Below are 15,499 nucleotides of genomic sequence, written 5' to 3'. Positions count from 1 at the left end.
TGTAATATATTGCAAAAAGAGTTGAAGGTGGCACTGTTTAATGGAAGGCTCATATGCCTCAACTATAACAGTTGAGAGATCCAAGACAAAGTTTCACACCTTGGTAGTAGACAGAATCAAGTGGTTTAAAGCTGCTCTTACAGGTTCAACCATATACGAAGGAGCCGTAACCACGTTTTAGGCGGACCAGTGATCTATATTAGTGTAGGATAGTTGGAACCCCTTACCACCCAGAATTAGAAACGACTTTCAACAAATCGAGTGAATTCAGGCATTTAGCTTTCACATGTTTAATGTGTGGTAAGAAAGGCAAACGAAAGTCAAATATAAGTTCTAAAAACTTGGCCTCCGTCACAACCTTGATGGGTGATTGAGAGATTTCGGGGGTTTTATGTGGTTTATATTTTCGGTAGAAACGTATTCAATTTGGTTTTGATTTAGAAAATTGAAACCCATTTTCAAGTGACCATTTGCAAATTATATTGAGACAAATTTGTAACTGACTGTCTCATGTATGCATATTTTTCCACAAGAAAGATTAAATCATCCACGAAAAGTGATCCATCTACTGAAGCAGTTAAACCCTTTAAAGTCTATCTCTTTGAATATGACATAATGTGACAGACAAAATACTGCCTCGTGCAACACCTTAATCCTGATCATAATGATCAGGCAGGGTTGATCCCACACGGGTATGAAATTCTATATCCGCATGTCTGTGATATTAACTGAGATAAACCACCTCTCAAACCTAACCATGTACATCTTTTTAAACGTTATGCTTTCGAGTAGCATCGTATGCGTTCTCAAGATAACACAAATTGATACTAGACGTGTTTAATTACAATATCATTTTTATCAATGATTCCAATCGTAATTCGATTTTTCCAGAAATCACATTGACTATTTGTTATAAGGTTATTGGTTTCCAGATCCCAAGTTAATAAATTGTGTCATTCGTTGCATGGTTTTACAGACACAACAAGTTAAAGATATGGGTCTCTAATTTGATGAATCTGTGTGATCAGGCTTTGGTATAGGGACCACAGTGGCTTTATGCCACGAAGATGGAAAAGTCCCTGAAGCCCATATCTGATGTATCCGCCAAGATCCGGGTTACAAGTGGTCTTCAGTAACCCATGCTTGTAAGAGGCGAATAACGGGATCGGGTGGTCAGGCTCGCTGACTTGGTTGACACATGTCATCGTATCCCAGTTGCGTAGATCGATGCTCATGATGTTGATTACTAGATTGCCTGGTCCAGACTCGATTATTTACAGACCGCCGTCGTAAAGATGTAATACTGTTGATTGAGGCGTAAAAAACAACAAACCAAACAAACCCAGCATTGTGTGCTTGTCGATCGCCGCATACAGTAGTATTCCAGCTGTTTGACAGTATCCAGAACACAGTCTGCACCATAGAAACTCTTGACTGATAATAGATGTGTTGGTACATGTGAGTATCATACAAAGACACGCTTTCGTCGTCTGTTCTTTAAAACAGTTGAATGCGTTGACGGTATTGTTAATCAAATGAAATATAAGCACATATTTCTGCGCTGATTCACACTACAGAATACAAGCACACTTAAGGTTCGTCTTTCTCTGTATTCTATCAAACGACGACCTGACGCAGTACAAATACAAAGTCTCTGTCTTAAGGCTTATCAGATCTGAATACACGTTAAAAGCAATCAATTATTTTCAAGAGTTTTAGTACACGTTCAGTATGTACATGATTGTATTATGTTGTTTATGAAAGTGTAGAGTTCACGAAGACCGAGATCAAACATGCGATTCATCTATTGTTGGTCAGTTCACCGATGTCGTCAGTACGACTTTGTTGCCATAATAGACATTTTCAGCATGTTCATTATTTTGTGGTGTTGTTTGTAAAGGTTTTGAGGTACTTGTTTTGTACCAAGTGCACACAATATGGGCATTCTTCCATGCTAAAGTATCATCTTATAATAAAGTACACGAGAAGTATGAAGACGCCATAACTACTGGGTCGATTGCTATAATCAAATAATTGTGTAGTGCCATTTACACTAATGATACAGAAGCAGACAGACAACTGGAGTCCATTTGTGTATCTACTTAATCTATGAGGTCCTTTGACTGGTTATTTGCTTAAGGGTGTTCAAATACGGTCGTGGGAACAGAAACCTCAACCCATTTCTCAAAAAGCCTGACTATAGTCCCAGTGGGGATCTACACCAATCTTCCCCATACACCTTCTTTCGTGAAACAGAAGAACGGAACTGGATTGCACCAATACATCGATTCCGTGATCTTTACTGTTTGCGTCGATGCGTGTATAGTATGAAACGGTATCCTTGCGAAACTGGGGGACTGCTAACCTGCACGATGTACAGAAGAGTATATGTGCTGCTGCTCTCTGCTTCTGCTGGAGCCGTGGTGACGACCTGTTCCCCAAAGGAGAGTCTTCCTGTTTCAGTGGGGTACAGACTTATTGGTGCTGTATTTGACACACTCCTCACACCGGGTATAGTGACGTGTGCTAGAGAATGCCTTGGGAGAACAGCATGTCAAGGCTTCAACTTCAATCTTGACCACGGCATCTGTGAGCTCAGTAGTGCTAATGATGGATCTACTGGAGTATCAATGATGGCGGAAACAAGCTTTGTTTTATCTAAAGCTGAAGACTGGCCTTCTGTGAGTAAACATTGTTTTTGAATTTGTGAAAGTGTTGTAGAAAGGAACGTTGAGAAGATTTTCATCAAACAGAGTATTACTAAAGTAATGGTTTATGCTTTACATTTTAGAAATCGGATTTTTGATAAGTATCTAAAAACGCATTTCCTCCTGGGAAATATCGTGTTACGGATACATCTATTTAGGTAAGAAATCTACCATTTAACACTAGAATCTTTCGGGAAATGAATCCTCAAATTCCAAATTTAAATGTCTTTTCTAAATTTGACCTCATACCAGTAATACGACCAACAAGGGACTCTCAAGACTAACATTTACCTTTGAAAATAAACCGAGCGTATTCCAACAAATCAACGACTAAGAGTCAACTCGTTATAGACAGAGGTGTAGTGATACTTCAAACCAATGAAGGAGGGCCATGCATCACATAAACTAATATTTAGTCTATCTATTGGGATACATGTTATGTTGAAAAGGGGTTGAAACAAACCAGCATTTATATTAATTTGAAAATGTTCCTCGGTGTGCTGGGTGTTACGACTTACGATTTTCGTATTTACAGTTCTGACGTGTCATATGTGCACTTCAGTTTAATGATTTGAATTTGCTGCAGCGAATACTGGGAACATGTGAACACCACAGCTGCCCCGTCACCACTCGGTGTGTAGAAGAAACTGACGGACCGGAATGTGTTATATCTTGTACGTATGCACTAGTTTTACTTGATGAACAAGTGTCCGTTCAAACTGTTTTAAACCTGTTTTGAATTACATCAAGTTTTACTGGGGAAGGATATTGATCGTAAAGCATGGTCACAAGTGCCACGTAAAGCAGATCGATCGAAGAGGCATATGCCCCTAGCTTGTACTGTCGCTGACTGCAACATTAAACTAACCTTTCAAAGTGGTATTTGTTATCAAGATGAAGTCTCACGTTTTTTTCTGATATGGTATAAATGAGGATGTTATCAGATGATTAGTGAGTGAGTTTAGTTCTACTCCACGTTTAGCAATAATCCAGCAATATCAAAGCGGGGGACACCAAAAATGGGCTTCACACATTGTATCCATATGGGGACTCGAACGAGCGAAGTTTAACGCTATAATCACTAGGCTAAACCCATACTCCCCAACCCGAAAAGCCGATGCCTCTGCAAGGGCGTCACGCTGAAGACTCGTGTTCGGTTCCCCACCTGGGTACAATGTGAGAAGCTCATTTTGGGTGTTCCCCAGCCGTGATATTGTTGAAATATAGCTAAAAGCGGCGTAATACCATACTCGCTCACTCAAACTGCAAGAGATGCTCTAAATCAGGCCACTTAATGTAATATGTTAGAAATCACGTGAATGACCTGGATGGCAACATGCTGGAATACAGAGGTTTCAGTTTATCTCATTTGAGTGGACGTCACTCCTATTCTCGTCTTCCTTGCCATGATGAAGATGATCATACCTTTTCTGAACAGCATATGACCACTTAAGCACAATTGAAAGAAATCTAAATGTGTGACAAAATGAAAAATGGTAAAAATATAGCCTTTTATCTCAGCAGTCTGTTTTTACTTTTGAATGTAGACCCGTGAAGGTCCGGGTTAGAATGAATCTTCAGTAACCCATTCTTGTCGTAAAGGGCGACTAACGGGATCGGGTGGTCAGGCAAGCTGGCCTGGTTGACACATGTCATCGGTTCCCAATTGCTTAGATCGATGCTCATGCTGTTGATCACTGGATTGTCTGGTCCAGACTCGATGATTTAAGACCGCAACCATATAGCTGGAATATTGCTGAGTGCGGCGTAAAACTAAACTCACTCACTCACTTTTGATTGTAATATTTGACTAATCTTGAACCTCCCTGATTGTCTATGTAAATACTCTACTGCAGACTGCCAAGACCCACCGACGGTAGAATTTGCTACTCTGACATCAGTAGGGCCTCTGACCCCTGTGGCAGAGTCCCTACCTTACGAGTGCACTGTGGGATATGTGCCCTGTGGTATCATCACCTGCAACACCGACGGAACGTGGTCACCCATGACCTGCATGCGTAAGTCACCTTATATGTTACCCGTGAAAATCCGGGTTAGAATTGGTCTTCAGTAACCCATGCTTGTCGTAAGAGGCGACTAACGGGATCGGGTGGTCAGGCTCGCTGACTTGGTTGACACATGTCATCGTATACCAATTGCGTAGATCGATGCTCATGATGTTTATCACTGGACTGTCTAGTCCAAACTCGATTATTTACAGACTCCGCCATATAGCTGGAATATTGCTGAGTGCGGCGTTAAACAACAACCAACCATCTTATATGTAGGAAAACAACAGGAAGCGAGTGAATGTTATTTCACAGACAATCTAGGAATCAACCGTATTCCAATAACAGTTGAGAAGTCCTAAAATAATCGAGATCGCGAGAAGATTATCATTGACCGATCTTCTATACTCTTAAAAAAGTAGGGGAACTTTTACTTTTAATTTCCGATTGAACAAATTTGGAGATATATCAATGTTGAATGTTTTGAGAGTGTATCACCACTTGCACTTCCTTATGACCATAGTTGTTTGTACAGTACTCGCTCTTGAAAGATGATTGGTGTATGACGTGAAATTTGCATGTGTACGATTTTCTTTTTCAAACAAAAAACGAGAGAGAGAGAGAGAGAGAGAGAGAGAGAGAGAGAGAGAGAGAGAGAGAGAGAGAGAGAGAGAGAGAGAGAGAGAGAGAGACGCACGCACGCACGCACACAAACAAACATAACAAAAACAAACACGCACACACAAACACGCACACGCAAACACATACACACACACACAAACGCACGCGCACACGCACAGACGCAGACGGTTTACACATTCAACGATATAGTTTATACCTCGCTTGCCGTTCCAGCTGTGTCCAACTGTACAGATGTACTACAACTTCGTTCCACGTACACTGACGGAGAGTACTGGCTGTATCCACTAAAGCTTAATGGCGCACGAGTTAGGGTGTATTGCCATGCAATGGACAGTACACCTTCCGAGTACATCTCTTTGAAAACACCATACTTCATGAATGCTCCACTGATGCAAAATCCGGATTGTACCGGGGAGTCACCAAAGACACACAATCTGCTTGGGTATCACGAATATACAAAATTCGGCCTGGACATCACAGTAAGTTAACATCTAATAATGGGGCGGTGAGATAGCCTTCGGAGAGCGTTCGGTCGTCACGCCGAAAATCCGGGTTCGAGTCCCCGCATGGGTACAATGTGTGAAGCCCATTTCTGGTGTCCCCCGCCCTGCTAAAAGCGGCGTAGAACTAAACTCACTCACTAATCATCTGATAACATCCTCATTTATACCATATCAGAAAAAACGTGAGACTTCATCTTGATAAAAAATAACATTTTGAAAGGTTAGTTTAATGGTGTAGTCAGCGACAATACAAGCTAGAGGCATATGCCTCGTCGATCGATTGAAAATTTGACAAATCGAAGCAGAGTAACGCGCTACTGATCCAAAAGCATACATTCTTCCTATCTTACCAAAATCATCCTCCAAGATCGCTGAAGTTACAACAATCATCTACTTTTACATTTCACTACTGCTTGTAGTGCCAGTTCGTTCACAATGCTGCGACCTTTGTTGCAAAACATTTTTTTCAGCGAAATTACTCGTTATTTTCTCGTTGCTTCGATTTTTTTCTCGCTACTTCAAATATTTTCCGTTGCTTCGATTAATTTCTCGCTGCGTCAAGTTTCTTTCAAGTACTTGAAAAAAACTTGAAGCAACGACAAAATACTCGAAGCAGCGAGATAATAATCGAACTAACGCGTACTGTCGCTGAAAGAAATATTATACGCTACAAATGTGGCAGCATTCGGCTTTCGTAGGTTCGCCTCGAAGGTCGTTGACGCAGTCGAAAAGGCCCTTTGTCCCTGAGAGCGTATGTAAGACCTAGTCATTCAAAGTATATTTATTCCTACCACGGCTGTAGAACGTAGAACGTGTGTTAGTTTAATTCATGGCTAAATTTGTTATAATCGCCTTCATCTGAAGGTGCGGTGGATGTCCAAGTAGAACCCAGGGCCCAGATTTTCGAACCTCTCTTAGCGCTACGATAGTCGTAAGTTAATGTTAATGTATGGCACTTACGACTATTTTAGCGCTAAGAGAGCTTCGAAAATCTAGGCCCAGGTCCCCGTTCCTCAAAGCGATCGTAGCGCTGCGACTGTCGTAAGTCTATGTTAAAGTATGGGAGTTACGATCACCTTACCTTAGCGCTGGCTGCGATCGCTTTGAGGAACGGGACCCAGCATGCTGATCACCTTCGGTTGCTTGCGTTCTACAGTCTGTTTCCAAATTGTGTACAGTAACATCTTGTTATGGTTGCTTGCCAGTTTTAAGTGTAAATCTGTGACAGTTTAGTGATGTTACTGCCCGTCGTTCGCAGATAAATATAGCATTTAGATCTATTTTAATATGCAACCTTCATAGCCACGATATGGCTCAAATACGCCCGATGTGCCTTAAACATTTTAAGTCACCCTCAATGCGTTCACATATTTGAAATTGAAAATCATTTTCGATTTTATCCTGCCTTTCATAGTGTACATAACAGAAATAATGTTGAAACAAGTCACTCTCACGTTGCTGTAAGATTATTTGTTAATATTTCAGAACATGGCAATCAACAAGAAAGCCAGGGCTTTTTACAACAAGACAGGTGTGACCAATGCCAACGTTGCTGTGGTCAGAGACTGCTATTCCGCGGCAGGTAGTGCCTGCGGTCCAAAGGGTCAGGCGGTTATGGACTTAAGAGGGACTGGCCTGGCTCTAGACGAATCAGTGAGTTTAGGCATGATAAAATACATTTCCTGTGCCCACTTCTGTCTGTTCCCGATCTTGCTAACGACCCCATTATTTTGAATAAATGTAAATGTCAACAAAATATAAACTTTTAATATGAATAAAAAGATAAAAAGCAAAATATAAACGTTTTCAAATCAATCATATTAAGCAGTTTCAACAAAAGGCAGAGTGCACAGTACGAATCAGATCGTATGTATGTGGTTATAAATCGCTATACAATATTGATTACACCAGTCATTCCGAGTAATAGTAATAGTAATAGTCCGCTTATAGGGCGCTCATATCCAGGCACATTGCCTGCTCACGGCGCTACGTACATTACTATCCCCGGTCATAGGACACTATCGTACTTTCCGATACTCTTTCAACTCCCTGGGGATCATACAGCCATGCTGCCTGTTAGGCGCAATGAACTAAACACTCACATTGGCAGCACATCCTCACGGGTACCCATTTTACAGCTGGGTGAACTGAGACAATGTGGATCTAAGTATCTTGTCCAAGGATATTTCGTAAATGTGCCCACCTCGGGACCCGAACCTCGGTGCCTGCACCGGCGATCGAACACGGGCCTTCAGCGTGATAGGCAGACGCCTTACCACTGCACTATTGCGCTCCACAAGTGCATCCTGTGCCACTGGTAGCATCCGTCACAAACACGCACAACGCCCAGTCAAGAGGAAATTGTTTCAAGTCGCATTTCGTTTTGCAGCACATGCCATGTTTTGTGACTTGATTACTCAGTCAGGAAGAATGTTTCAAGTGTATTGCATTGTTTCTGTTGGCATTCAGTTGGGGGCAGCTCTGCGCCATATTTAGAGAAATATACAAAGTATTACAACAGTATGGTATTTTCCAGCATAGTCTTACTCAGAATACAATGGACAGTTCCAGTACAGTGTGCGAAATAGCCCGCTGGCCCGCTAGCCCGTGGCTAGTAAAAATATATTCGGGTCTGGTGGCTTCTGGTGTGAAGCCCATATCTAGTGTCTTGTGGCTTCTGGTGTGAAGCCCAAATCAAGTGTCTTGTGGCTTCTGGTGTGAAGCCCAAATCAAGTGTCTGGTGGCTTCTGGTGTGAAGCCCATATCTAGTGTCTTGTGGCTTCTGGTGTGAAGCCCAAATCAAATGTCTGTTGGCTTCTGGTGTTAAGCCCATATCTAGTGTCTGGTGGCTTCTGGTGTGAAGCCCATATCTAGTGTCTGGTGGCTTCTGGTGTGAAGCCCATATCTAGTGTCTGGTGGCTTCTGGTGTGAAGCCCATATCTAGTGTCTGGTGGCTTCTGGTGTGAAGCCCATATCTAGTGTCTGGTGGCTTCTGGTGTGAACCCCATATCTAGTGTCTGGTGGCTTCTGGTGTGAACCCCATTTCTGATTTCCCACATGGGTACACCGTTTTTTACAGTATGATGTTCAGAATGTTTTATGTTTGAATAAATTTGATAATTCTAATTGGGAGATGTTTTATCACTCATTATGATGGCTGATGGATGCAGTGCAGTCTGTAAACCAATGGAAAAGCGGTACCCTCTATGGTTAAGATGAGTTTCAGAAAGAAAAGCATCGTTTCGAAACACAATATTCCTCTCAAAAGTCCACCAGAAACATGTGCAATGGGTACACACATCCTATTTTGTATCTTTCTCATAATTATTGTGTTATTTCTTGAAATGATTTTATGCATACTGACTTAGGTTGTTTTGCTTCTCATTTTGGGGGATTTAGGTCGTTCTCCCACGAAAAATATCCCTGAATTAGAAAACGGAAATTCAATCATCAGTTTTGCCTCCATAATTCTGAAAATATTTCGTGAAACAACATTAAAGTAAATTTAAGAATTATGCATTTTATCCCATCACGCAAGTCTAACAAGGAAAACAAGGGCTTTCCCCCAGTAGTTTTCAAGATACCAGTTTCATCTCTCCTGAATACCTATAAACCTACTTAGGTCGTTTTGCTTCTCAACCCTTCAGAGTTTCTTTGTTGTTGGTTGTTTCTTGTTTAGTTCCTTTGCTTACTGAATATCACTTAACGTTCTGGAATCAGTATGTAACAATGCACCATGTCATTCGTGGCTTGTTAGTAAAGTTTGCTATTGAACGTTGTGCTGCTAAGAGAATTTATAGACGATCAAGAGAAGCAAGAATATATTATTTAGAAGCCATATTCTGCAGTTGACTGAATGAACGGATTCAACTGGTTTTTATGTTTGTTTTGAAGTAGTGGATCAATTACGCGTCAAAACAATTACCGAGTCTTGAATGTTATTAAATGCCAATGTCAATTTACAGAACATGCAGAGCGTGGCCATATTATTGGTAATGGCGTTGATATCGTGTATAGCGATGCCCATCTTTAAAATATTGCTACTCAAAAACGACACCGCGTATCGTCGTAATATTTTGTCACATGATCGACGATGATGTCACGTGTCTGTCACTTTTATCCGTATATCCATCTATTTCCGGCAACAATGGGGAAATCGTCTGATTTGTCGGAGTTACTCAAGAAATTAATTGTAAAAGGTTTCGAAGTGGCGAAAAATGTTCTAACATTGCGAGATTCTTTGGAATGCCTTCGAGCATATTCGGTGGTAATGCGGTTTAATCGACGTGAATCAGTCAAAAATGCTTCCAGAACTCCTCGGGGACAACTGGCAACTTCTGAGGTTGATCATAGACAATAGGATTTCACCTTTGGGTGGAATAACTGAGAATTTGAACTTTAAGGCTGTATCGGTGAGGACGGTAAGGAGACGATTATATGAAAATAAATTTCACAGAAGTGTTGTTAGAAAGAAAATTCGAATTCGTGACTATAATGTCAGAAATCGTTTGGCCTGGGCAAGGGGACAGTGATATCGTACAGTGAATCATTACTGCAATCGTGTAATCTTCTCTGACCAGTGCAAAACTATCTTTGGGGAAACACTGGTGTTTTTGTTTGGCGACAGCCCGGTGAAGAATACCTCCCACAAAGTCTTTGTCCGTGACTACAGCCTCGCGTCATTGTGGGCTCGTATCATGGGCGTGGCGTTGGTTCCATTTATGTTGTTAATGGCATCATAAATGCTCAGACATACACAGAAATTCTCGATGATACGCTTTGGCCCGTTATGGCAGACATTTTCTTGGTAACCGGTACATCTGCCAAAATGACAATGCCCCTGTACAACGGACCCGTGTCGTTTATGTTTACAAGCGACGAAATGACATAACTGGAATGTTGTGGCCTGCACAGAGTCCAGACGCAAATATTATTGAGAACTGTTGGTTCTGCCTGAAGAATAGTCTTCAGGGACGCCGAAGAAACATTCAGTTGGCTACTGACTTGGAATGCGCAGTGCGGGACTAATGGGAAAATAGTCCCCTCCATTTCATCAGAAATCTTTTATATTCATCGATGTTGAAAATAATAAGGAACAAGGGACACATCACTAATATATTGAGTTAAGACTCTTCATATAACGGGTTATGACACATTGAACTCTCGGTCAAATTCGCGGATGCTGCTGCATTGGTAAGCCTTATTAGGAAATCAGAACTTAGTTACAGAGCTGAAATTTCTAAATTTGTAGAATGGTTTAAAGCAAACTTTTTATTTTTGACTGTGCAAAAAAACAAAGAAATGATCATAGATTTTAGAAAAGCTAAGTCAACAATAAATGCTGTAACTATTGACGATAATGAAATCGGAAGAGTAACTGAATACAAATATTTGGGTACTGTCTTAGATTCGAAACTCTCCTGGAACGAAAACACTGAGAAAATATATAAAAAAGAACAGCAACGCTTGCATTTTTTGTGGAAGTTGAAACATTTTAAAATCGACCAAACTATCATGATGTTATTTTACAAAACCTTTATTCACAGTGTAATAAACTTTAATTTCTTGAGTGGGTTCGGGAACCTGTCTGTTCAGAATAAAAACAAACTTTCCAAAATCGTAAACACTGCGTCCGAAATTATTGGGCTTCCTATCGAAAGTATCGGCATTTGTTATGAGCAGCAAATTTCAAAAAAGGCAAACAAAATTTTAAGTGATCCTACTCATATACTCTTTTCTGAATATTCATCATTACCTTCTGGACGCAGGCTGCGTATGCCGACTTTTAGAACAAACAGGGTTCACCACTCATTTGTTCCAGCTAGTATTAGATGCATTAACAACAAATTCTGTGAATGACTTGTCTTTTAATTGTCAAAATTCTATTCAATATATATGTTTGTGTACTAAATTAATGTATTTATACCCTGATTATTTCATGATCACCAATTGCAATGTTATGTATGGCTGCTTTATGAATGAAAATCTGGAGAACGTATGATGCAAAACATATTCCCTTGGGACAATAAAGAATTATCTTATCTTATCTTAACTCTCGCGTAACTGCGTCGTCAACAATCCGTCCGCCATGTGTGTAAGTAATGTTATGGCCACCCACTGTAGATAAGGAACTATCCACAAGGATCTTGGATATGATAGTAATGATGATTATCTGTACGTCAATATGATATGCCGCTGAACTTTGTCAGGCGATTAAAGTGGAGCTCATCAGACTCCCAAAACACAATTGGGATTCTCATGAGGGTATGCCACGTCATACTTTCCGCCAATTGTGTCAGAGTTTTGGTAAAGTATTCCCTACTATCTAAAGATTGTATGTGTCATGTGTTTTGTTACGAAAGAACGCAGCATTCAAATAGTTTAAGTTTGTTTGTTGTTGAACGCCGCACTTAACAATATGGCGTCAGCATGTAAATACTGGACCAGACAATCCAGTGATCATCACCATGAGCATCGATCTGCGCAACTGGGATACGATGACATGTGTCATCCAAATCAGCAAGCCTGACCACCCAATCCCGATAGTCGCCTCTTATGACCCGCACGGGTTGCTGAAGGCCAATTCTAACATGGATTTTCACGGGTCAAATATGACAAAGTTTATTCTGCTAATTCAGACAGACGTGAAAGTTAACATTCATATTATTATATGTCCGTGTACATATCGACCGATCCTTGAAACTCTTCTTCGTAAGAGTCTTCGTGCATGATATTATGACTGTCCACAAGCCTTAGATATCAAACCTGTGTTTACATTTAGTGTCTCTTTATGTATTTCACACCACCGCAGGCTTTCAAATATTTGATCTGTCAGTCGGTATCGTACTTTAGTTAAGATTAATAGTAAATAATGACTTATAGTCGCGTCAGCAAAATATCTGCCTTAACGTGAATAAAACAAGTCATCCATTGATAATAGAGTTCAATTGTAAAATCTCTCGACAAGAGACAGTAAAACTAGCTTGTAACTTAAAATAGATGACAACCTGGAACCATACAATGTGCAAACGGGCCGCAGATCGCCAGCAGCTGAAAGTTAGGTCAAATAGGAGCAATCCCGCCTACATAAACATTGCCACGAAACGAAATAATGTCATGCGAGTCATCATACTGCGTAACACTTGTAATATTACACCATTACCAGTTTGAAGACAAACATTACAATAAAGATTTTAAAAAGATATTAATGAATCATCTCGTTTCAGATAACTTGGAGCAGAGCCTATGGGACCTCTATTTGGGACCCGATTGTCAATCGGTTTCATAGCCATCAGCTCATAGAGATACGATGCGGTGGTGTTTGCGGAGTCTGCAGTGCTCCTGGGCTGGTCCTCCTCGCCTTGCTGGACTCTGATGGTAGATAGTCAATGCCTTATGTTGGGATCTATTGAAACAAAACATATGCTGTGTGGCCTAAAGAGGACCTCAAGTAAATATGGGGTACCAGCCGTTGGTCTTGCGCATAGAACCCGTGAAGAATTGGTTTTCAGTAACCCATGCTTCTCGTAAGAGTCGACTATCGGGATCGAGTGGTCAGGCTCACTGACATGGTTGACACATGTCATCGTATCCCAAATGCGTAGATCGATGCTGATGCTGTTGATCACTGGGTTGCCTTGTCCAGACTCGATCATTTACTAGACAGCAGCCATATAGTTGGAATATTGCTGAGTGCGGCGTAAAACTAAACTCACCACTCACTCAATCTTGACGTAGAACTGGTGCAGTTCAATTTACCATTTGTGTGAGCCAGCTGGATTTGGATTTGCCTTTGCAGTGTTTGTGACAGGTGCAGCAACAGTTGGCAATGAAAAGCTGAACTTTTCGCCAACACTTGGTATCATCACTAGTTAATCGTGTAGCATATGGAATGCTTAGTTGGAATAAAACAATGGATTCTGCTTTCGGTAGGGACTGTAATGTGTATTAAATTAAAGTGTTGTAAATATATATTAATGTACCTGTGATGTAATACTACGTTTCTTGGTTCCCTACTTTCTTAAGATTATTAGAGTATTTGTTATTTACACATATCCATGTACTGAATCGACCGTTTCATTTCGATACTAACACATACTACAACGTACACTTCTGTTACAGCGCCAGAAGAAAGTAGTGCCATAACCCCATCTTGTGATTAGCACCTGAAACGTGTGTCTAACAGTTCTCGAATATCGTGTGATCAACCCCTAAACAATATCTCTAGATAACAGTTCTCCAACATCTTGTGGTCAACACTTGTACAACGTGCCTACATAACGTAACAGTGCTCCAACATCTTGCGGTGAACACCTGTACAGCGTGCCTACATAAGAGCGCTCTAACATCTTGTGGTCAACACTTGTACAACGTGCCTACATAACAGTGCTCCAACATCTTGTGGTCAACACTTGTACAACGTGCCTACATAACAGTGCTCCAACATCTTGTGGTCAACACTTGTAAAACGTGCCTACATAAGAGTGCTCCAACATCTCGTGGTCATCACTTGTACAACGTGCCTACATAACAGTGCTCCAACATCTTGTGGGGGTTGGGGGGTTGGGTTATGTACGTCTTCTGTCCCTCATTGAAACAAACTTAGAATATTTGCACGCCAAATAACAAAGTGAACAGTAAAGCATCTGTAGGCCATGTTGTAGCACCGGGCCAAATGCTATGCCTGCATTCTGACTCGTCCTTATATCTATCATCTTCTGTAGGTTACATGATGCAGCAACTCAAACATGGCGTGCAGACATTTCGAATTCTTATAAAGGTAACACTTATCGCATATTCAAAAATATCCTTGTCTTGACAGCTATATCACATGTATCGCTTTCTCTTTACCTCAAGTGTAGAACTTCCTGACATCGTGTACCTATAGAATTAGGTAGGCAGCAAGAAATAATCTCAAAAGAAAGAATAAGTAACCCCTGACATGTGCAATGTTGGCGATGAATTGCATTACCTTTTGCTCTGCCCTATCTTCAAACTTGAGTAAGTGAGTGAATATTTTATTTTTGAAATAAGTGTTTACAAAAGTTATGTACATTCTATAATACCATCATGGAAACTATAACATTTCCCATGTAAACCATCCCGTCATCGTATGTATTGTTCAGTGTATGTTTGTACCGCTTTTGCTGAATATCCTGACCTGACTGAAATCAAAGTCCTGTTCTGTGTTGTCATAGTGAATAATGCAACAAACCTCTTAAAGTTGCTGAAGTCTCATTATTAAAAAGACCTTTTGCTAGAGAGTGTTTTTCATCATATTAAGCACCAATTCCCGGTCTTGGACCATGGCCTTCTAGTGGTTCTGTAAAGGAAATATGTTAGAAATGAGAGATAAATGGTTTATGCAGAAACGTAGTAGATCTTGTATCCTCATCCCTCAACTAACTGCATGTTGCTATAGAATATAACTCCGAGATGTATCTGCCACGTCAATGGTGTACTGAGGAGTTTTCCTCTCAAAGTAGCCAAAGCCGACAGTTTCCCTGTTGATACAACCAAAGTCTGTGGCAGTGTTAAAGACACCAATGCTGTCCAAACAGAAAGTCTGGTGAGTTGGGAAGGTCAACTCACTGATGTACAGCTGTCCAGTCTTTGGAAAGCGGCTGAAAACCACAGA

General features: G+C 40.8%; 1 protein-coding gene across 1 annotated transcript; it reads left to right on the top strand.

The window, feature by feature from the left end:
* The first annotated feature begins 2,372 nt into the window (after nt 1-2,372).
* On the top strand, nt 2,373-13,247 carry LOC124262738. Its single transcript, XM_046697281.1, has 6 exons — nt 2,373-2,681; nt 3,295-3,382; nt 4,565-4,726; nt 5,573-5,838; nt 7,348-7,515; nt 13,089-13,247. The coding sequence occupies exons 1-6, from the start codon at nt 2,373-2,375 to the stop codon at nt 13,245-13,247; spliced, it is 1,152 nt and encodes a 383-aa protein (XP_046553237.1).
* Nucleotides 13,248-15,499: the final 2,252 nt, after the last annotated feature.

Source organism: Haliotis rubra, unplaced genomic scaffold (genome assembly GCF_003918875.1).
Source record: "Haliotis rubra isolate DU_JTF1 unplaced genomic scaffold, ASM391887v1 Scf851, whole genome shotgun sequence".
Classification (NCBI taxonomy): Eukaryota; Metazoa; Mollusca; class Gastropoda; order Lepetellida; family Haliotidae; genus Haliotis; species Haliotis rubra.
This window is presented reverse-complemented; position numbering and strand designations above follow the sequence as displayed.